Source organism: Macrosteles quadrilineatus, unplaced genomic scaffold, assembly GCF_028750875.1.
Source record: "Macrosteles quadrilineatus isolate MER2022 unplaced genomic scaffold, UCM_ALF_1.0 Scaffold_4__1_contigs__length_99947679, whole genome shotgun sequence".
NCBI classification, from domain to species: domain Eukaryota; kingdom Metazoa; phylum Arthropoda; class Insecta; order Hemiptera; family Cicadellidae; genus Macrosteles; species Macrosteles quadrilineatus.
Genome location: NW_026542597.1, coordinates 85,985,473 through 86,006,831, shown reverse-complemented (window position 1 = coordinate 86,006,831; position 21,359 = coordinate 85,985,473). Strand labels below are relative to the sequence as shown.

Sequence of the window (21,359 nt, the reverse complement as noted above, 5' to 3'; positions counted from 1 at the left end):
ATTGATCTGCTTGATATTTGTACATAGCGAATAAACATTGTGATTTTGAACTCAGTAGTTTATTGAATTTAACCACACGCATTATGATTCTTAAGTTAAGTCTATGGCGTTAAGTCATTGAAGTTCAGATTTGTTTACTACCAATTAAGAAGAGTCACGAGAGGGCAATTGTTCCCCATTTCAACCTTTTTACTCATCGGAGTGCAAACTAAGAAGGAAATTAACAAACCAGAGGTTAACTTAGACTAAAACGTTTATTATGATAAATTATCCTAAAACTAAATGGATCCTGATATCTATACAAGCTCAGTCGTTTGTTGTTATATACAAGTGTGGCCTTGTCTGTCTGCAAGACAGAGAATGAGGTACTGTGACTTGTTGCATAGCTTCGGTCCTCACAGGCCGAGTTTCTTGAGCGTCTTCAGATCTAGGTCTCCGTAATAGTCCTCACTGGAAAGAAAAAATAATTAGATTGTAATTTTTTTAGAATACCATATGTAGTTATTTTGTTAAACTGCTATTTTCTTATTTTGTGTGTTTCCATTCCATCCGCAAATTAAAATGTAAGGGAGTTAAAACCCTAGTCTTGTTACTAAATAATGTCCTTTAGTTTGAGGATCATAAAAATTAACAGACAAGATAAATTACATAATTGGTCACTCTGAGGATTGAACCAGAAGCCTTCTGAGTTGAAGGCGAGCGCTTTAATCACTTGGCTTCTCAGATAATGTATTTGACATACTTTTTTGTAATTTAAAAGGATAAACAATTATCCTTGATCCAAAGGATGGTTATAAGTTATTGGTGTATACTGTAGACTTCAATGTAGAACTGATGATTGCCAACAGGTTGAGAGTTAGAATTTAAACAATGGATTATCCCCCCCCCCCATAAAATTAACTTATGTGACAATGTTGGGGGAGAGGTCATTCAGAAATGAAGACAAGATTTAGAAAGGTTCATAGTGTTTGAAGAAAGATTTCTAATTTGAATATCGCGGGTGGTTTTTTAAGTAAGTCTGTTTATGCGTAGTTTGCATAACAGGCCAGTAACAGCTCTGTAGTTAGTGTGTATGTCAAAACAAGGCTGCTCGCTGCTTAATCATTTTTTATGAAACAGAATGACTCAATTTACATCTGTGTATTGTTACTTTTCACAGTTTTTAACATTTTTTAAATTTATCTCCTGCCACGTGCAACATAGTGATATGTTTTTGACCACAAGAAACCTATCTTGCTGACATTCATCGCCAGATGACGGAAGCTTATGGCCCTAATAGAGGGGAATGTTCAGAAATGTGCTAAGGAGTTTAAAAATGGCTGTGAAAATATTCATTTAGGAAGGTATTGTTTTTGGTGGGTACCCAGACTTCTCACACAAGAACTCCAAGGAAAAGGGTTTTCACAGAAACTTTTACACTCCATAATCCATTTCCGTACTTTAATCTCACACATTGCTCTAGGGCCATAGCCTTTAGTCGTCTGGTGATGAATGTCGGCATCGGATATGTTTCTTGTAATCAAACAACATAACTGATCTTATCTGGCACGTGGTGGGGTTTCAGTAACCAACAAACTTTTTAAAACACAAAGCAAAGTCTACGTCAGCTACAGATCTGCAAATGGTGTCCCTCTGTTCACAAATATTATGCCAGTAAGCGGCGAGGTGCCTCCTTGCGGCACAAACCCAACAAACTGAAAAAAAAAACGCAAAGCAACCAAACGGCCCTTGATTAAAAAACTTTTCTCATAGTTGAATTGGTTCAACAGTGTTTACTAAGAAATCTGATTTGAATATGGTTTAGATGCAAGACTTTTAACACTCAAGTTTTAGCCTAATGGGAAGAGCAGATCTCCGGTATCTTTTGAATCTATCCTTGGATGAAAAATTCTTGATAGAAGAAGGGCGAAGGATGGTTTAGAATGTTCAAGGGCTGTGCTTGAAATTATGTATATTATTTACCAAAGAATACCTGATACTTAAACTAAAACTAAGAGTATATAATGTTATTGAATGTTTATTTTCACAAGCCAAAGCCTTCTGTACATTTATATGGTTATCATTGTTAAATCTGACTATGGGACTTGAAGCAATCTCATTGTAAGCTACTACTGCTTCATTAAACACTTGAAATGTGAGAAAAGATTTACAACAAAGACAGTTTTTTGTGTAGACAAAATTCAATCCTCTCAAGCTCAAAGAAATAACTTAGTACTTTTTTTGGAAACAATTACTTTTTTTACTTAGCTATTTAGAAGCGAATTTCCAAAAGAATTCTAAAAGCTTTTGATATTTTGTTTTTAAAGGTTAAAAATAACTGGTCTAGATGTTATGACCACTGGGCTAGACATGAAACTGGAAGTGGCACTGTAATGGCAACTCTGCTAGAAAATCGAGATACTATTTTTTTTTGGTTGGTACTAACTAGGGGAATCAGCTTATTTGCTCATGGATTTATGTATGCACGATCCCACAATCTCTTGTACTTTATCTCCTAGCCAATCGGGGCCAACGTATCGTAATTCTCATCCGTCCAGTACTACCTGTAGTTGTATCTCTAGCTCAATGGTTATTGCAATCCTTTTATTTACAATGTTCAAATACTCATACCCAATTTTGTAACTGTCTAATTCATACTGCAACTCTGTTTACTGCATTTTAGATGTTTGTACATTAAGTCTTCAAGTTCAAGGTCTTTAAGATTGTTTTACATGAGTCATTGACAAGAGAGAGTTAGTGGGGGATTGAAGGTTAGATTATACTGTAAATCATTGGGGGGAGGGAGGTCACAGTAAAAGGAGATTTGAGTAAAATGGAGTGAAGCTTTGAGATATACAACTTTTCTAATTATCAAAACTCACCTTCTCCCAAACCCTAAATCATTTTCCCCAAGCTGGTCATCAAAACTGATTATGACGTTAATTGTACGAATTTCACAATTCTAAATCTAGGTGAGCAGGGATTGGCTGTGTCAACTAGAATATTTGCTCTCTCTTTTACTCAACCCATAAAACCAGGCTTCAGTGTTCACCTAAAATGTCTAACATGATGATCTGATGTACATTTTTCTCGAAAAATTTATTCATAGGTCAAAAGTCATCCAAACGATACATTTTTGTTCTGCTATAAGAAAGGACCCCTCAAATAGTGAAACTATGTCTTGACTAAATAAACTGAGCTTTTATGGCAGTTACAAAATGAATAAAAAATTATATAAGTGGTGCTTGAGTGTGTCATAGGTGTTTTGATGCTCCTGAACAATTTTCAGATCAGGAGAAACAACTGACATTTCTTCATACATTTGTTGCTTTGTACAAAAAAATGAAACAAATGGTTTTTATTGATCTGAAGATGATGTAACAAGATTGTTGAAACTTTTGAATTATCCGATAAGAGAAAACCAAAATCACAAGGTAGATTATGGTATTAACGCTTTTTATTGATTATACCTAACATATTCCTGAAAGAGAACACCATTTTGAAGTCTTCCACTTCCTAACCAAAAATTTTTACCGAGATCTACAAGAAAATACCATAGTTCTTTAATTCTCTTAACCATTGGAGCATTTATGTCAAATTGTTGTGTCTTTAGGTTTTGGAGTCTTTCAGAAACTGATCTATAACCTTTAGTTTATTATTGTCAAAGTCGAGAAAGATGTTTATGAATTGAGTTGTAAAAAGTAATGGAAAAGCGTCAGAATTGTTTGAAGTCTACTATTTTGTTGTTGAATTATTTAAGCTGTACACAAGATAAAGGCAATGTATGGTACAATTTAAAGTTATGAATAAACAAGCTGTATGTTATGTCTAAAAACTTCAACATTCATTCCACATTTGTTGCCCTTAATACCTGAAGTCATTATTGTCACTCATGTTAAGAAAACTTCACAATTTGTCTCCTAAAACATCTTTGAGTAAAATAAAACAAACGGAATATGAAAGAGTTTTAGTCTCAGGCATGATCTAAAACACAAAAATGTGACTCCTAAAGCCTAAAAATTATTGAAACAGAAAATCAGAAGTCAATCCAATTGTGGTTTTATACAGTGAAACATTGTTAAAAGAAATCCCACAATGCATGAGACCCATGCGAAGAAAACCAAAAGTTAGAAAATCAAACACATGCAAAGAGAGGGTAAATTAAACGCACATCTTGGGTGAAGTGGCAGCATTTATTGTCACTAGAGAGCCCCGACCATACAACGGTCGAATCAAACTGCTTACATGACTTAAATATTAACTTAAATAAACGGTTTGACACAGCAACTTAAAGTGCGATCCGTAGTGCTTACGACCAACTGAATAATTTTGGTTTGGTTCGCGAGATGGCCCCAAAGTCAGTCTCAAAACAAAATTGTAGGATAACAACAGGGAGTGAGTTTGGAACCATTTCGCCTTCGACAGAAACGTCGTGAAAGTCTGGTTCTAGAGAACCGATCACTGAGTCTTTAGGCACTTCACTTCTGCTTAGGCAGAGTCGTCAAAGTCCTTGGGGGATGATGGCCGAGGGCTCTGGGCTGTGGAGGGCCTGGGACTCTGAGCCTGAGGACGAGTTGAGCCTCCCTTTTGGGAAGGTCCGGCTGAGGGGACGTTCTTGGGGGCTGAGCTCCTTCCGCTTCCGCTGCCTGCGCCGAGTCCGGCCAGAAGCTCGCTTTTCCTGATGGCCTTCAGGTCCAGGTCGCCGTAGTAGTCCTCACTAGGAACGGGTTAGAGTTACAGTTAGCGAGAAGAAAGAGCCAGAGAAGGTAATTAGACATGCAAAAGGTCATGCTTGCTCAGCACAAATGAGCTTCTGGGATGGAAAATGTTATTTTTGAATGTTGGAAACAAATTTATAATGATTGACATTTTTTTCAAAATAAGCTTAAAGATTTGGTAATTCTTCATCCATAGGAAAATGATGAATTTGAATAGCATCATTAAAAGATATAACGTTATTATATTAGTCTACAACTGAGCAAAATCACCTAATAAAATTTAAACTTTTGAAGTATTAAATTCTGGTAACCCATCTAGATCTCAATCTATCATGTGTTTTCTCGTGTTAAGATAAGGAGTGGTATAAAAGTTGTTTGTTTGATTCATGTTATTGGTATCAGGTTTCATTTCAAGGCCAGTGAAGGTGTTTCTGTTTGTGCAATCGTTTTACATTCTATATCACTATTGCTAATCAATGTATTATACACTAAATCTATCACTGACATTCAAAATTCACACACCACATGCAGCAACCAAAATTAAATCAAGACTCATGCAGCAACTGGGTCATTTTAGTTGCTAGTTCCCTTGAAAACCCAAAAGTGTATATACAAGACTTTAGGGTCACAGTTATTGAATGAATTCCCTAATCTTGCCGTAATAATATTTTTCAGTTAAGTCTTGAAGATCGAGAGTAGGCTAATTAGTTTTCAAATTTGAAAGGGAGTAAACATCAAAATTTCTTAGCAAGTCCAGAGCCTCCAGTGTAAGCTTCACATTAAGTACCCCTGAGGTCAATGCAGTTTTATGCATAAGTGCTCAAATCGGGATGATAATTTATTTTCTTTTTCAAAGCTGGATAATTGACATTGCAATCTAAACTTCAACTATTTTGTTATTTCAATTCTTAAACTTTTTTGCCATCAAAAATAAATTAACAAAGTTATCCAACAATTCAATGAAAACTACAAACACCTCTTAAATTTTCTTCTGCAACCGATCGCTTGACTACAAGCCTTAAGTATTTGAGTAATGTTTCATAAATCAAGAAATATTAATCAGGCGCAGTGAACAATACAAATGGACGAAAGTCAAAAGTTCCTAGTCTCGGCATGGGCATAGCAGCAGCCTTCCACTACTGGACGGGTTGTCATAGCAACCAAAGGTTGGCATAGCAACGAAAGGTTGTCATACCATCCAATGGTTGACATTGCAACGAAAGGTTGTCATAGCAACCATCTCGTCTTTGTCCCTACACTAGAATAAAGGTCATCGGAACAAAGGGAAATATCAATATTTAAACTCACCAGCCGGGAACATCCTCGGGGTCTTCGCAGTTGCCAGTGCCGTCAGCATCTCCGATCTTGAAGACTGTTCCGATGGGACATCCGTACTCCCGGGCGGTTCCGTCCATGCAGATGTAGTATTTCCTGCAGTCGTCAGGGTGAGCGTGGCGGGTGAATGATCCAGCGGAGATGCCGAAGGTGGAACAACTGAAGCCGTCAGCAACCTCTGTAAATGCAAACAATGCTTTGTAAAAGTTTTTACGAGGTTTTTCTGAACTTTGGTTCTGATCTTGAAATTAGTGATCAGGTTGGAAAATTTTAGACTTCAGTTGAGTTTGTTGCTAGTTTAGTGGTTAGGTTCTCAGACTTCCGTGCGACTGGTACAGATTGTATCCCGGAATTCACTTTAAGATTTAGGAGCTATGCCAGTTTTCCTTGAAGGAGTTAATGGTTCTTTGGTAAAAAAAAAATGCCACTATTGTGGACCCTAAAAGCTAGAATTAGATCTGAGATTTTAATTAGGAGATGAGACTCTGCATGAAAAACTGAAAAAAGGGCCAACAAAATTTTCTTCGTTTTGGAAAGAATATTAATTAGGGACTGAATAAATATACACAACGTACACACTTTTTTTTAACTCTTGCAATTCTCCTGCTAAATTTATATTTCATAGGTTAAAAATATTTTTATACTTTCATTTCTCATCTTTTCTATTTAAAAGTCACATAACATTTGTTTGGAAACACCATCTTGTTTAGAAAGACATTCCGTAACGCATAATGTCAGACAGTTTTTTTGTATTTTTAGTACAAAAAATAGTACCTCTTTATTTCACCTTCTTAAAAAAATCACCTCATCCCTCGTTTAACAAGTCTTCCTCCTTTTTCTTGTGAAACCCCCTTTTTGACCACATAATATTCAGAAATTTATCTGGTGAAAAACTCCTCATTAGGGTAATATAGTTTGAACCTTCTGTAGAGATTTTCGGAAACTCACCTTCAACCTTGCATTCAGGAACCTGGTCAGCCCACATGCAGACACGGGCTTCTCTGTCGTAAGCGAGACCGGGAGAGCATTGGTATCGGCTAGCCTCTCCGTTCCAGCAGTTCCAGAATGTGTCGCACTTGACTTCATCGGGGAAGATACCGTACAGCCTAGGGCAGTTGGGTGTGCTGATGGGGGGCTCTGGAAAATGAAAGAGGCTTGAGACTCCAGAAACTATTTGGAAGAATGAGCTGATTAAGTTAAATGAAGAGCTGCAGTAGATACAAAATCTTTTGAGACTTAGCATGCTCCAGGAGTAAAAGAAATAAAGCTGAAGCTGGACTAAATACATTACCTTAATCATTGAGGAAATGTAGATCTGAGAAATCAACACTTTGTCACAAGCCATGTATGTAAACACTTCTTACGACAATGAAGAACATTTGATTGGAATCTTTCATATCGGCAAACACACTCTAACTCATTTCAAACTGCATATATGTTTCTATTAATTAAGATGTCCTGTTTTGTTGGATTATATATGCTGTAGGGCACATAAGATCTTAGACTGGAACGGAAATGTAACTGACATGAAAAGTAAACAAAAATCCAACATGCTATATATACATCCCGAGAGAAAGGGATGATTTTCAAAATGCTATATTTATATTATCTTCTTATCCTTCTTATCCTGGATTCAGACCAATAATAATTACAAATGATCTTTAAAAATGAAGTTTTCTCACCAAGCTGTGACCTGTCTCCACAGTCGACGTTGTGGAGGTAGTCGCAGTTCTCCTTCAGGTACTTGGGGTCTGTGTCGTCGAAGGCGAGACCGTTCCCGCACGTCTTGAGCTCAGCGACTCCGTTGTCACACTTCCAGTACTTATCACAAGACACCGGGTGAGGATAGAAGCCGTAGTCATCTGGGCATTTGAAGTCTTCCTTCTGTGCGCTAGCTGTAACCGAAAATACAATTGGTGATTGGAGTTGCAACTGTTGGGGAGATAAAGAATATTAACTGTATAAGTAGAGATCCATTTCAGCATCTTGTAATTTAACAGATAAAGTATTCATCAGCACATTTTGCAAGTATGAAAATCGATCAATGCAAGTTCGTGAAGAAATGATGCAATGTCCTTTCGTGAAATCTTTTGCTAATTTTCTGACTATACAGTTTAGGTTGACGACAACAAGGTTTATAATTATGTAGTGATACTACATTAGTTTTATTAGCACAAAAATCATTCTTAGAAGGCAAGGATAGAGGAAACTTAAAATTTGTAGAATAGCAAAGAACCTTCGAAAAGTCAAGTTGGCAAACACGTCAGCAAAGTATGGAGTGGTTTGAGCAGTCAAGTGTTGCGTCGACAGACACACCCACATTCCTCTTACACAATCAAACTGTCCTTTCCCGGACCTATTGTCGCACAAGTACTTTCCTGGGTATTACCATGTTGTCTGTTACAGCTAATCGTCATTGGACTTGTATGAAAGAGGCAAAAAGTTTGGATAATCCTATCAAAACGAGCAAAACATGAAAATCATGGCCTTCAAGAAGAATTATGACGTTCCTCTTGACAATCCATGAAGATATGTTTACAAGATTTACTGTAATGGTGTTTACTACTTCAAAACATTTCACGAAGAATCTTCTTGCAGGACGAGTTTAACTACTCATGCAGCCTGCAATCCAGCCTTGGCATTTTTGCACGATCTTATCGCAAATTTTACGACTGCAGTTTTCATATCGACCTTTATCAGCTGGTGGACCACCCTGATTCCCGCCCTAGATATCGGCCGTTCACCGCCAGCTAATTGTAGACGGTAGTTGCGGAACAGTTTACACTCACACTTCCTGACCTAGGCCATTGTCTAGCTGTTGCAACGAGTCGCACCCTCCAGCTATCGAAGGTGTGATGTGGAGCAATCTTAGGGGAGTATTGAAGTGTAACAAGACCTCCCAGTGGATTCTTTGTGTTATGACTTCTCATGACAAATTTGTATGGGATACGGTACCTCTTACTTTCTCTATATCTAGGCAGGGATAGGTAAATTCGGTTAAGTCAAATTTTGTACCTATGAGAGTTTAAGAACATGAGACAGCTGAAAATTGGGTGCTCTCGTACTTTTGGGGTAAGTTTTTAGCATAATTTATCTTTGAAATAAAATTCTCGATTACTTTTTGATCGAATCTATTCTCAATTTTCAGAAAGAAACATCTGTATTTGCCTAAAATTTTGCCACCTTGACTTTAAAGTCACGGTAAAAAGATCACAAGACACTAAAGAAGGATCGGATTTACACTTCACAAGGACGTCGGAGCGAAACAAACAGAACTAACGAACCAAAACACCTCAAGGAGAGCAACCGGTGTCGCCGCAATAGTAAACAAAGCGAAAACAACAAAGAATCGCCAATCGTCAAAATACCTCTCACAATAACATCGCGCATTCCATCCGCAAGTCTTTATCACCGATTTGTCACCGAAACCTAACCTTTCAGAGTTGGTACACTCGATCCGTCGCGGTCCGGCTGACGTTGCGTCACCCTAACCTAATTTCTCCCCCGTGTATTAATTCCTGGTAAATATTTACCAATTAATACCTCGTAATCGAGCGTGTCGGCCGCATGGTGCAAGCGTTACGTAACACCAGTCAGATTCCTGGATGAAGTCGAAAGTGGTGCGAGGAAAGTGTAGACCGACCATTATCTGGACGTGCGTACAGTTTCCTGATCTCAGTTCCGCCGGACCCACCCGCATCACGAATGACTGATTGTCACAGGAACCATCCATTAGTGAAAGATCAGGAATACATTTTGGAAACTCTTGCCGTTACGTAAATTTGGGGAACAAGTTTCTAAACGAGATGTGTCGAAGAAATTCGTCAGTAGTGGGAGTAGGCCAGGAAGCCGCCCTAGTCCTACTACCCTGGTTAGACCGTCTGGTTTACAGCCAGTATGCTAATAGTATAGGCTTTCTCTGGTATGCCGACTTATGTAAGGGTGACGTAAGGCTGGAAAGGTTACGAACTGAACAGAGAGAGTGGACCGAAGGAGCTCGTGTCACGCCCTGAACTTCATTCATCAACAGCTTTCACTCTGATATAAATAATTTTGGCTTGTTTGTACACCGTAGATTGACTATTGAGTGGCCAGAGTTGAAAGTACAGTAGGTGGATAGGGTCAAAACCCCCAATTCTTAAATACGCTTGGTGAACTAGCATCAATACTCAGAACCCATCTTTTTTGGGTTTATTCAGAAACCCATCTTTTTTAAACCTCCTCTCCTAAATTTCAGAGCGTCATAAAGATTATGATGACCTTAGTTCCGAACCATGAATTCCACTTTATGATGCTTGTAGATCTCCAAGAATTTACTACTGTTACTATCCTACAACTACTAATACAATTTAGCAGTTACTATCCTTTTGTTAAATATGACTTCAGCCTCATTCACTTCTAGAGAAGATCACAGAATTACACAACAAGAAACATAAGTCATATAGTGAACACGATTATAGGTTTGATAACAAAAGAAACCCACCAACCCACCCACAAGAATGACCGTAGAAGCAATCAATTAAGATATCCTTTTTGGTACACTGTTTTTCTACACCGGAATCACTTCCGCCATTGCACAAGAAGCAGTCAGTGTCACGACTGTAGGAGTGACTTGAATCTGGTAAAACAACTTATACAAGCCTATATTCGGCACAAGGTGACTTTTTAGGCGAGCAAAAATCCAAATGAATGTCAACCAAGGACTTCCTGTCTGTTACGAAGGATCAAGTGACTTTCCTCATATGACAGCTTTTGGGTTTCCGTATCGATTGAGAGGAATGCGGATTTTTTTTACACTAACTTAAACAAATTTGAAATAATCATAATTGATTCACTTTGCGAGTTAAATGTATGTTTTCTTAAAGGATTGGTAGCATAATTGAGTTAGGATCAATGTTCTTTAGCAACACAAATTTCACCTGCCTAACTAAGCGCTCATCTACACTTGTTCCCCAGAACCTACGTTCCTTGATTTTCGCAATCCTCTCAGGTCAACTTGTAGGGGTCAAATTTAAATACCAGTTGGGATTACCAGTAAATATCCAGCATGAGCAATCGCTTTGGCAAGCCTCGCAAGACACCCAACAGTTGCTCAATGTTTGGACGTGAGAATGTTTCTAATCGCCAAACGAGAAACGACATTCCGTCAAAGGCACATCTCGGTCAGTTGCTCAAGATGCGTCCGAAACCGGGACGACGACCAGTTGATTGTCAAGAGGAATGTGAAGAATGGCAGAGGATTGGAACCCTTTGGAACATTCAATGCTTGCAGCTAGGAACTTGAAGGTTGCACCACGAAGAAAAGTTTACAAGACAAAACCAATGATTTTCGTCACAATGGTCTGACAACACTTGAAATCTTGATTAGGAATACTGATGTGGAACATTCCTCAGATGAAAGTGAATCGAACTCACAGGACCGTCAAGGCAGAAAGCGCTGTCGCTCATGCAGAACTGAACATGTGGTTGATGGGCCAACTCCAATTAGAAATAGTACAAAATACAGGAGGAAAGTGGCGCAGGGAAAGTTAGGAACCGATCTGAGATATGAGCAGAACAAGATGAGGTGACTTTCCCGCAGGCGATGTGCGGTTTGATTGCGGCTATCACCTTGAGGTGACCTTGACTGCGAGACTACTGGGACAAGCCTGGAGCGAGGCTACTGCGCACTGGAGATAAATACACCCTTGCGTATTTTGGAACAAACAACGTAATTGCCTAACGATTACGTGTATCATTTGGTTAGTTTGGAGAAGTGTGATTCACATTGTTGAGTGAGGTCAAATTCTTAGACGCTGTGATCAAATATTGGGCACACGAACTTTATTTTTGTGGAGAACTTGAAGAGCACTTAATGAAATACCAAAATCCTAATTTTGATAAATGGGAGCTCTTCAAATGAGCCAAATTGAAAAAATGTGCTTCTGCTCTCCAATAAATTTCAACAAGAGATAATATAGGGTATTCGAGGAGGTTCTACTTTTAGACTCATCTACAACATGCGCTTTAGTGTCTTCTTGGCAATGAAAATCTTCTTCCTCTCTTGATTTGACTACATTACAGCTTTACGATTCATCACACTGGAATGTAATTAAGACTTGAAAACAGATCACGTTTCTTGGGAGCGTATTGGCATGGGTTACCACCCAGGAGTGTGAGAACTGAGGACATATTTCAGCCACGCGGAAGTGGAGGAATGATTTATGCAGTTCGACTCCTCAGAATTCGGCTGGCTCGACTCCAGGGGCGGACTCGGCGGAACGAAAGTGAAAACCTCGGTCAGTGACACCGGTGATTGGTGGGTTTGGTCGGACTATTTACATTAGATAACCATTCCCTGGTCTAACCATGCATAAATGCTTGAAGTAAGCTCATTGTAAATATTTCTGGAAGGCATGTGAAATTTTACGATTTTGAAACCTATCACGAACCAAAAGAAGAAGAAACCAGAACTTGGAATAACAAACTCAATTTAAGTACTGAGGGGTTAGATTGGATTATAGTGTCGGTGAATTCAAAGGTAAACTGCATTGCATAAATCGTCCACTAACTGATAGTAAATTGCAATTAAAAAAGCTATCTCACTTCCACCGTTTGTAAAATGTTTAAAAAGGTTATCACAAAAACCTAACCAAATCGATTTTTTAACTCCTCACGAAGTCTCTCTGTTGAAGAGGATCCTAACGTAGGAGAACATTAAAAAAACACGTCCCTACTTCAACAAGAAAATTTCAACATGAAGTTTATTGAAAATCAAAACCACTCAAGCAGCGTTAAAGTCTCCACAGAAGTCGTTCACCCGCCAAGGCTACAGCCGCTTTTACTATCAATGCTGCGGCAGAGGCAATTTCATTTTGCACGGTGATTCTTCTCACAACCTAGGCATTGTCTGGAATGATTACCAGAGGGTGAGTCACTGACCGGCCATGGGCCATGGGGGGTCTGACATGGTGGAAACGATACGGAGAGTCGACAAAATAAAAAAGGATCGTGTAGGAAATTCGATATGGACTATCTTATTTAGAAACAAGACTTTTCAAACTTCAATTAGTTAAATTCTTAAAGAAATGTAGAAAATACCTAACCTCAATGCCATATTTTATGAAAATCTGAGACTGAGACTGAGATAGCATGCACTTTAGATGAGGTGTTTAATAAGTGTTAAGGGTCAATGCAATTTGATTTTAAAGTACGGTAGTTGGGTAAATCATTGAACACAACTACCACGAAGAGTCATAGAGTTAAAATGCAATTTCAATCAATGGAAGCCCTGAAACTGTTTAACTTGGTCAATAAATACTGGGTGAAAACGGATTTATGGTTTTGATCTAATTAGACCTAACTTCAATTTCAACTTTTACGAAAATATGAGATAGTGTATTTTTGTCAGTCTAAGATATGTGTTACGATAAGTGGGTACAAATAGCATCCGAAACTAAGTTCGTCCAATCCATGAGATCTCTTGCCCAATTAAAATGAATAAGCCTTTGAAGAGTGTTCCATGATCGAATTCATATCGGACCGAATTAACATTCAGTTCATCATCTTTACCTTGTTATAATTCTTGAGTATAGAAAAGTGACATTTCGTTAATCACTCTAAAAACTTTTACGGGTCGTAAAAAATCTCTCCGAAATCCTGTGAAAATCTGAGTCAATCGCCGGAAAAGGTGACCACTGGAGCGTAGAGCGCAGGGAAACATTAATGGCGGTAAAAGGTTAGTTAATTATGAGGATGAAGACATGATAGAAGCTTTCATGTTAACGAACCGCTTTTGGAGCAGCATTTGCCACTTTCTAAACTTAATGCCTTGTCAAGTAGGCCGAACTGGGTGTTGCAGAGGTTGGGAAAAGATTGGCCGAGTAAGGATTGTAGCTGAGTGGATAGAGTAAATTTGAAAATCAACGAGAAAGACCCAGTAAAACCCAATGAGGGCTTTAATAAATGGCCCTAAATGAAGAAACAGTTAGTGAAAAGGCTACATAGGTCATCACATATTCCACACTGATCAGGTTCATATTCAGTTTCGTTGTCTAAAAGGATTCTTTGATTGGTTGGTTTCATACTTAACTGATAAAGGATAATATTTTCTAAGAGTGACACCTTAAAATGAAACAAGGTGAAAAATGAAATGAAAGGTAAAATGAAGCTTCTGGAAATATAAACGTTCTAACATACTCTCATTGTGTAAGATAGGAAAAAATAACCTGACTATTTTTGTTGTAGACACATTTAAACAGACTTTTAAAACACAAACAATCTTTTCCAACCCAACATTAGAAAAAAACACAAATTTAGCCACGGAAAATAAATTGCAAAACTATTAAAAAGTGATGATCAACTACTCCAATGGAAATCAGCTACAAGAAGTTCCATGATTGCTAAGAGGTGTTTAACAACTGGAAACCAATGACTGCTAATTATGATGTTTACGCATGTTAGCGATAAGGTTGGTTGACAACAAACAAGGTTTGACAAGATTATTTCTGTAAGCAATTGTTACATCGTTTGGGTTTAGGTGTAAATTGCTGTGTGAAACGATGCATTTGTAGGGAAAGAGTTGGCAATACTTCCAGTTGTCCTGGACGATTTTAATGTTCAACGATTGATATAATGGTACAGTATTATTTGCCTAACCAAATTTAGGGCAATTGCAGGAGTTGAGGTTAATTTTACAATGTATTTCAGAGTTTACTGTAACTGTACTTTTTCTACGCTGTCAAATTTTTTAGTATCAGACCCGTTTCTTGAAATAGTGCAGTTATCATTTTGCAAATTTGAACATAACTGGTCAAAGATTTAAGTCAATTGTCACACTATGACCCAAACGATGTAATTTGCAGTTTCAAAGATCCTACTATCAGTATATCAATACTCACAAGTATGACGAAAACATCATGTTTTTCACCTAAATCAATATTTGTCCACTTTGACCAACGTATCGTTATGCAATCTAAACTTTGAACTTCTGCAACATTGCACACATGTGCAATATCATCTTCCCACAACCGTGAACGTCCCATAAGTTGCATAAACCGACCTTTTCTGCAAGGACGAAAGTTCAAGAATCTGGTGACGCAATAGGTAATCTTTGCGGTTGAAGATTAACCGTTCTAGCGGTTAAGGTAATTTTGTTTGCTGCGTAGTTCTTCACCGTTTATAGCTGTTGTTTATTTTTAGCTCTGGAGAATCCCGATGTTTTGCAAGTGTTGTGTTGATTGTTTTAGGTGGTTGAATTTTTACGCGGAAGGAATTGGTCTTTAAGTGGATTTTGACGGTGAATTGATAGACTACTAATGGTATGGTAATCAAAAGTAAAAATAAACCTTCCACGCACTTGGATCAATGAGACCGATTACATACAGATTAGGGTTGATCGAAGGTTGCTGTGAAGAAAATCTTAGATTTCCCTACAATATTTTAAAGCTGGAGTTGATCTATTTAGCTTCATCCCAACATTTAGTATATTAAAAATACAAAACGTAAAAATTACACGTAGTTTTGACAAATCTTGTTTGAAACCGAAATCCATAAGGTCTTTTAGCTTTCATGACAAAAGTGAATAAAACCTGTATGAATCACCACAGATTTAAACACAAATGAAGCTGAATTAGAAATTACTAGTAAACCATAATTGTATCGTTTTGCTTTATTCTAACAACTTTATTAACTTTATTGTAACAAACTTTATTCACGCTAAGTTTTCCTGTTTCGTTTTGTTTACAAGCGGAAGTTGCCGGAGAAGGACGAGGAAAGCAAAAGTGGGTCTCTGGGTGGGCAGTTGGCAATTACAGACGTGAAAGTGAGTGAGACAACAATCAGCTGAGCGTTAGAAAACAGCTGACAGTTGCTACAGATTGCAGGGTTACCAACTATGTAAAAAAATCTAACCAGTTAAAACGAATACTGTATGAAATGTAGGGGCGATTTGTTTAATTTATTTGCCATCCGAAGTAAAAATTATGGAAGTTGACTGTTTCATCCAAAATGTTAGCAGTCGTAGTTTAAACTAACATAGTATTTGGTAATTAACACGATTTCGGCAAACATTTTGTAAGCTTTGTTTTTGGAACAGAATCATAAATGCTTGTAGGGGAGAACATTAATCTGAAAATTGTCTCATCCACTTGAAAACATAGCTTGGAAGTACCTATTAATGTTGATATTAAAATTTCATTATTTAGCCAAACTCTACTCTAATGCACATAGAAAAATCATAATTTTTTAAAATTCCACTCGTTGCAACAAAGTTAAGGACAATTCCAATGTTTATTTTGTCGCAAATTCCAAAGATCTCATTCTTAAGGACGAGTTAGTGACACAACCAGATATTTTGTGTCATAATATCTCGGGAATGTGTCCAAAAACAGTTCGGCGCCCAAACAATAGTAGCCCGGGGCTGTACTGTTTAGGCCTCGGTTCAGCCGGGTTGCGACATGTCGCCCTCGGCGCTGTTGCGACAGCTTCAACTTTCCTTCCTGGCATTATTTATCAAGTGTAAATGAGCCCCGCCGGCCACGATAGTTTCTGCTCCGGTTGAAATAAAATAGGGAATAACCAGTGAAAACAACAGCGAAGGATAGGAATGGTTGAGTAGTGTTTATAATACGTTGTCGCTACGAAAATAATCGTTTAAAGTAGCTTGTGGTGTGAAACCAAGAACACCCACAGATTTTTTTCCCAAGCGGAGAGGAATATGTAGTTACGAGGTTTGGGATATAAAAAAAAGGAACCAAAGAGGAACCTCTTTGTTCAAGAGGAAACAAAAGGAATCAAGAGGAACCAAATTATATATAGATAGTGTTTTGGGCTGTCTAAAGTACGTGGTCACTACGTTAATCATCGTTCACAGTTCCAATAATTGGTAGCTTGTTGTGTGAACCCAAGAGCATACAAAGAATTATTTTCCAAAAAAGAGAGGAATGTGTATGTACCGGGTTTGGAGGTATAAAACAAAAGGAAACAAAGAGGAAACAAATAAAAATAAGATAAACCAAACGCTACATGTATAGTGTTTTAGACTGTAACAAAATGTTTTTATAAAAAAATCACGTGTCTTAAAACTAACGTTAATAGAAACGTATTTGTTGTATAAATTATATACAGTTGTGGGTTACAGGGTGTACACGTTAGCATTTTAAGCCATTGAAAATGTGATTTAGATTTAGAGATAACAATCCCTGGCTTCTCAGCTTAATTAGCTAATTTAGTCCTGGGTTATCTATTTAAACTCTTTTGATGAACTCCGTTTATTACATGGCTTAGTTAAACTGTCATACGAACACATCAGCAGTTTGAAAGCATGACAAAGCGTAAATGTATGTGATGTAATTCACAATGCTTTCATGGGTAAAACTAACCCTAGTAACGGGCTGTAACTGCTATTAGGTTTGTAATCACTAATACGCAAAAAACGATAGTATTAATCAGTATTAAAGCTACTAGGATACCATTTCCACACTATAACTAATTCAGATACGGGTTAAAAAATGATTCGAAAAATAATGTTTATAGATAGTTATTAATAAGGTCCATCATTCATATTACTGAAAATTTGTACGTTTGCAACAATCTGAAATATGTATGCTTCAACTTAAACCAACCGAATTACCTTCAAACTAATTTGAAGACAATTTTGAAAAGACGTTAAATATTTCATTAGAAATTTGGTGAGATTTGTCATTAGTATCAAATCTTAAATGTATTTCATCCGAAGAATTGTATAGCCCTGATATAAAGAGAACACCGATGGTGGGATGATTTGATTACAATAAATTGTTAAAACCATTTGTGAAGTTTATAAATATAAATTTATTTATATTTATTTTCAGAGTGTATAATATATTTTTTTAGTGTATATTTTATCATACGTGTCGTAATTGGACCATTTAGTTTTTCATGTTTATTATTTTACCATTATTTTTTTATCAGCCTATAGGATAGATTTTGTCATTGATACATCATTCATTTGACAAATTATGAATGATCAATGTCTAAAGAAATATTGATTGACCGGTAGAAGAAACTTAAATTTTGAAATCTATAAATTCCATCGCATTAATATATAGAAGTCTAATATAAATTCAAGTGTAATGATAAAATATAATTAATTAATTGTTGATTGTATGTATTAATAAACATTATACAATTATGTAGTGAAATAGTTACGCATGCATATTAAACATCGGATTATATATAAAAAAAAGTGTTTGTGATTTCAGATTAAAACGATATTATTAAATACGCCTCAAAAATGATACCGGCAAAGTAATTTTTTTGTCTTTGCATGGCAATAGAAAAAGATAAGGATGACAAAGTAACCAATTAATTACTTCTTTATAGAGTAAAGTGGGATGGTATATTAGATAAAAACAACAAATGCCTGTAAAAAAAATATAAACATTGATGACAATTTTTTCTAAAGCCTCAATTTTGTAAATAGCTAAACTAGTAATCTATTTATATTGAGCTTAATGAAAGATACCATTAAAAATTACCTTAAGTCAAAACAGTTGTTTGTATGATCTTAATAAAAACTGTATCGAAACACGCACACATTTCCTCTAAAAAAACTGATTTTGTTGTTGAAATAACTGATAAAATACTGGATATTGAAAATTTATAAGTATTTTAAACATATACAATATAAAAAATTTCGTGTTTTTTATGATCAATATTTTGTTTGACTATTGTTCTCTCACCTATAGAAATATCATATTACGAAACAGCACGTTTAAACAATAACGACTTTTTTCTCTAATCCCAATGTAAATATAATAATGGATAATCAGAAAAAAACATTAATTGAATTTAGTTAAATTAACGTTTTCTGTTTTTTTTTCACCGTGCAAAAACCTATTTTGTTAACGTTTGAAATACAAAATAAACTGTTTTAGTAAATTTATAAAAGAAAAAATACACCCCTTTCTTTTAAACTAGGCCAATGCAAATAATTTTTTTCACTTTTGGTTAAGAAAATATCGAGCAGTTAATTGATATTTTTCATGAGTAAAAAAATAAATAACTTTTTGGCCATCATTGTACTTACTAACATACAACACTTGGAAATTCGAATGTGTTATCAAACGTATTTTTATTTACATCCCGTAAAAGGTTAATTCACGATCAAAATGGTTATATGAAGTTTTAAAATTTTGGGTATTTTTTTTATAAAAAAAAATAATGTGCATAAGAAATTGTGATGTGTTAAATCATCATAATTTTGATGCACATTATGTTTTTCATAAATAAAAAATACCCTAAATTTTCCACTCAGTAGGAAATCCCCAAATATTTTTAAAAGGTGAAACCCTTTTAACAATACTTTTTGCACAAATACATAAACAATTACATTAACCTAAACATTTTTTAATCCCCTAAACGTTATCACACAACCTACAAACAACTGTTTTGAAACACTTGAACACTTCACTGTATTCCACACTCGACGTACCGTAAGTCGCTAGCACCACTACTGCTACTGCTACCAGCTTCATCCTGAAGATCATGATGCACACACTACAAGAGACGGTGAGTTACTGTCGAGGAACGACCGTGGCGCGCTTATATAGTGACCTGGAGCTCGTGGTGGCTGGTGAGCACCCCTCCAGCGCGCGGCTACCCCGGCCACTGGGGTGGTTTGGAGGCTTAGGAGTGCTTAGTGTATATATATATATAGTGTAGGTTTTGTAGAAATGTTTTAGGGGTTGAAAAGGTTGTAAGAAAGTGTATATATTTGAAAGTGTAGGTTTCAGGAATCGAAGAAGGTTGAGGAGGAGGATAAGGTGTATGTTTTGGCCCCTAAGTTTTTTAAGTGTTTTTGTAGAAAGTGTATGTTTGTTGAGGTTGAAGTATAGGTTTTAGGAGTCCTTAATGTACTGTTTTTAGTTATATATATATATATATGTTTCATTTTTATCAATTTAAAAGGAAGTGAATGACTAGACAAAATCAAGCAATTTATGTTCTATGTAGATGAAGGTGTAGGCAGATAGGGATTGAAGAAGGTGCAGGAATATAGTTTATGTTTTTGACTGGTAGGTTTTAGGAATCGAAGAAGGTTGTAGGAGTTGGATTAGTTGTAGGTTTTGGAATTTAAGAAAGAGTAGGTTTTAGTTTTTGAAGGTGTCGGTTTTAGGAATTGGATAATGTGTATGTTGTTTGTTGTATTAAAACAAATTCCTTCATTTGGTCCTTTGGTTCCTTGTCCTTTTCTTATTTTTGGTTAGGAGTTGCACCATCAAACTGTATATTTAGGTATATGATTCATATGTATGAGATAATTAATCTTTTGAAAGTTGAAGAAAGTATAGGTTTTTGGACTTGTAGGTTCTAGGATTTGTAGAAGGATATCGGTTTTTGGAGTTGAGTAAGGTGTATATTTTAGAAATGTAAGAGCAGTGTAGGTTTTAGAAGTAGCAAAAATTGAAGGTTTTGGAATTGCAGGAAAAAGATAGAGGTTTACAAGTTTGAGATCCTGTGTGTTTAAAAATGGTTTAAATTGAGTTTAAAGGTTTTAGATGTTTTTAGGTTTTTTTTTGTTTTTAGAGTTTCGGAAAGAGTTCCGTCTTAAGACTTGAAGAAGGTGTGACTTATAAAATTCACGGAAGAAAGTGTATCTTTTGGGAAAGTGAGAAAGACTAGGATATTAGGAGATGCAGAACAATATGTATTAGGAGTTGGAAAAAGTGGTTGTATTTTTTGATAAAAATGTATATTTGAGGAATTTTTGAAAGAAAGGTTTCACCTGCATGTTTGATGTGTATCAAAAGATGTATGTTTCAGAAATATAAGCATGTGATTGTTAGGAGTGTAGTTTTTTGAGAGGCTATAACAAATTTAGGATAGCAGGGTAAGAAACAACTTATTTTAAGAAAATAAGAGAATCGCACGTGTTTTCAAAAAGGAAATATATATCAGTGTAACCAATTGTACCAATTGTCTTTAAAAACATAAATCAAATGAATACACATCCTTTAGTTCAAATCGCTTCAATAAATTTTCCCAACATGACGTAACCAATGTTGACAAAATAGTGTCCTCACACATCCGTCTGAATTACAATATTACCCTTGGGAAATATATTTTAACGAAATTACAGTGTGATTAAAGGATGTAGACCTTCCGTTTCTGAGGTTACTGCCTGGTCAACCTTGTCTCGGCTAGGCAGGAACGCCGGATCTACAGGACTACGGTGGTCTCCCCTCCAATGACTAGGGTCAACGTAATCTGCCTGGGCCGTCCATGCTCAGGCAATAAGCAATTGTAAACAAAATGTTGATGTAAGCTTAAACTATGGATACAATGTTCAGGAATAGATCTGCATAA

The 21,359-nt window shown here is 36.4% G+C and overlaps 1 protein-coding gene across 2 annotated transcripts; it reads right to left on the bottom strand.

Moving 5' to 3' along the window:
* Nucleotides 1-290: 290 nt before the first annotated feature.
* On the bottom strand, nucleotides 291-19,587 carry LOC128993347 (protein obstructor-E-like). Of its 2 annotated transcripts, none has more exons than XM_054417192.1 (5): nucleotides 19,486-19,587; nucleotides 7,715-7,927; nucleotides 6,981-7,169; nucleotides 6,006-6,210; nucleotides 291-450 (listed from the first exon to the last, which is right to left on the bottom strand). In XM_054417192.1, the coding sequence occupies exons 1-5, from the start codon at nucleotides 19,538-19,540 to the stop codon at nucleotides 396-398; spliced, it is 717 nt and encodes a 238-aa protein (XP_054273167.1). In that variant the 5' UTR covers nucleotides 19,541-19,587; the 3' UTR covers nucleotides 291-395. The 2 variants fall into 2 exon arrangements, with proteins under 2 accessions (XP_054273167.1, XP_054273166.1); XM_054417191.1 differs by lacking the exon at nucleotides 291-450 and adding an exon at nucleotides 4,154-4,696.
* Between the last annotated feature and the right edge of the window lie 1,772 nt (nucleotides 19,588-21,359).

What these genes read in the sequence shown, in the direction of transcription:
- LOC128993347 (XM_054417191.1), bottom strand. Translation starts at nt 19,540, where the DNA reads ATGATCTTCAGGATGAAGCTGGTAGCAGTAGCAGTAGTGGTGCTAGCG. An exon ending in AGTGGTGCTAGCGACTTACG is followed by an intron (nt 7,928 to 19,485) that starts GTACGTCGAGTG and finishes TTTCGGTTACAG; the next exon opens with CTAGCGCACAGAAGGAAGAC. An exon ending in TCCTGAATGCAAGGTTGAAG is followed by an intron (nt 6,211 to 6,980) that starts GTGAGTTTCCGA and finishes TTGCATTTACAG; the next exon opens with AGGTTGCTGACGGCTTCAGT.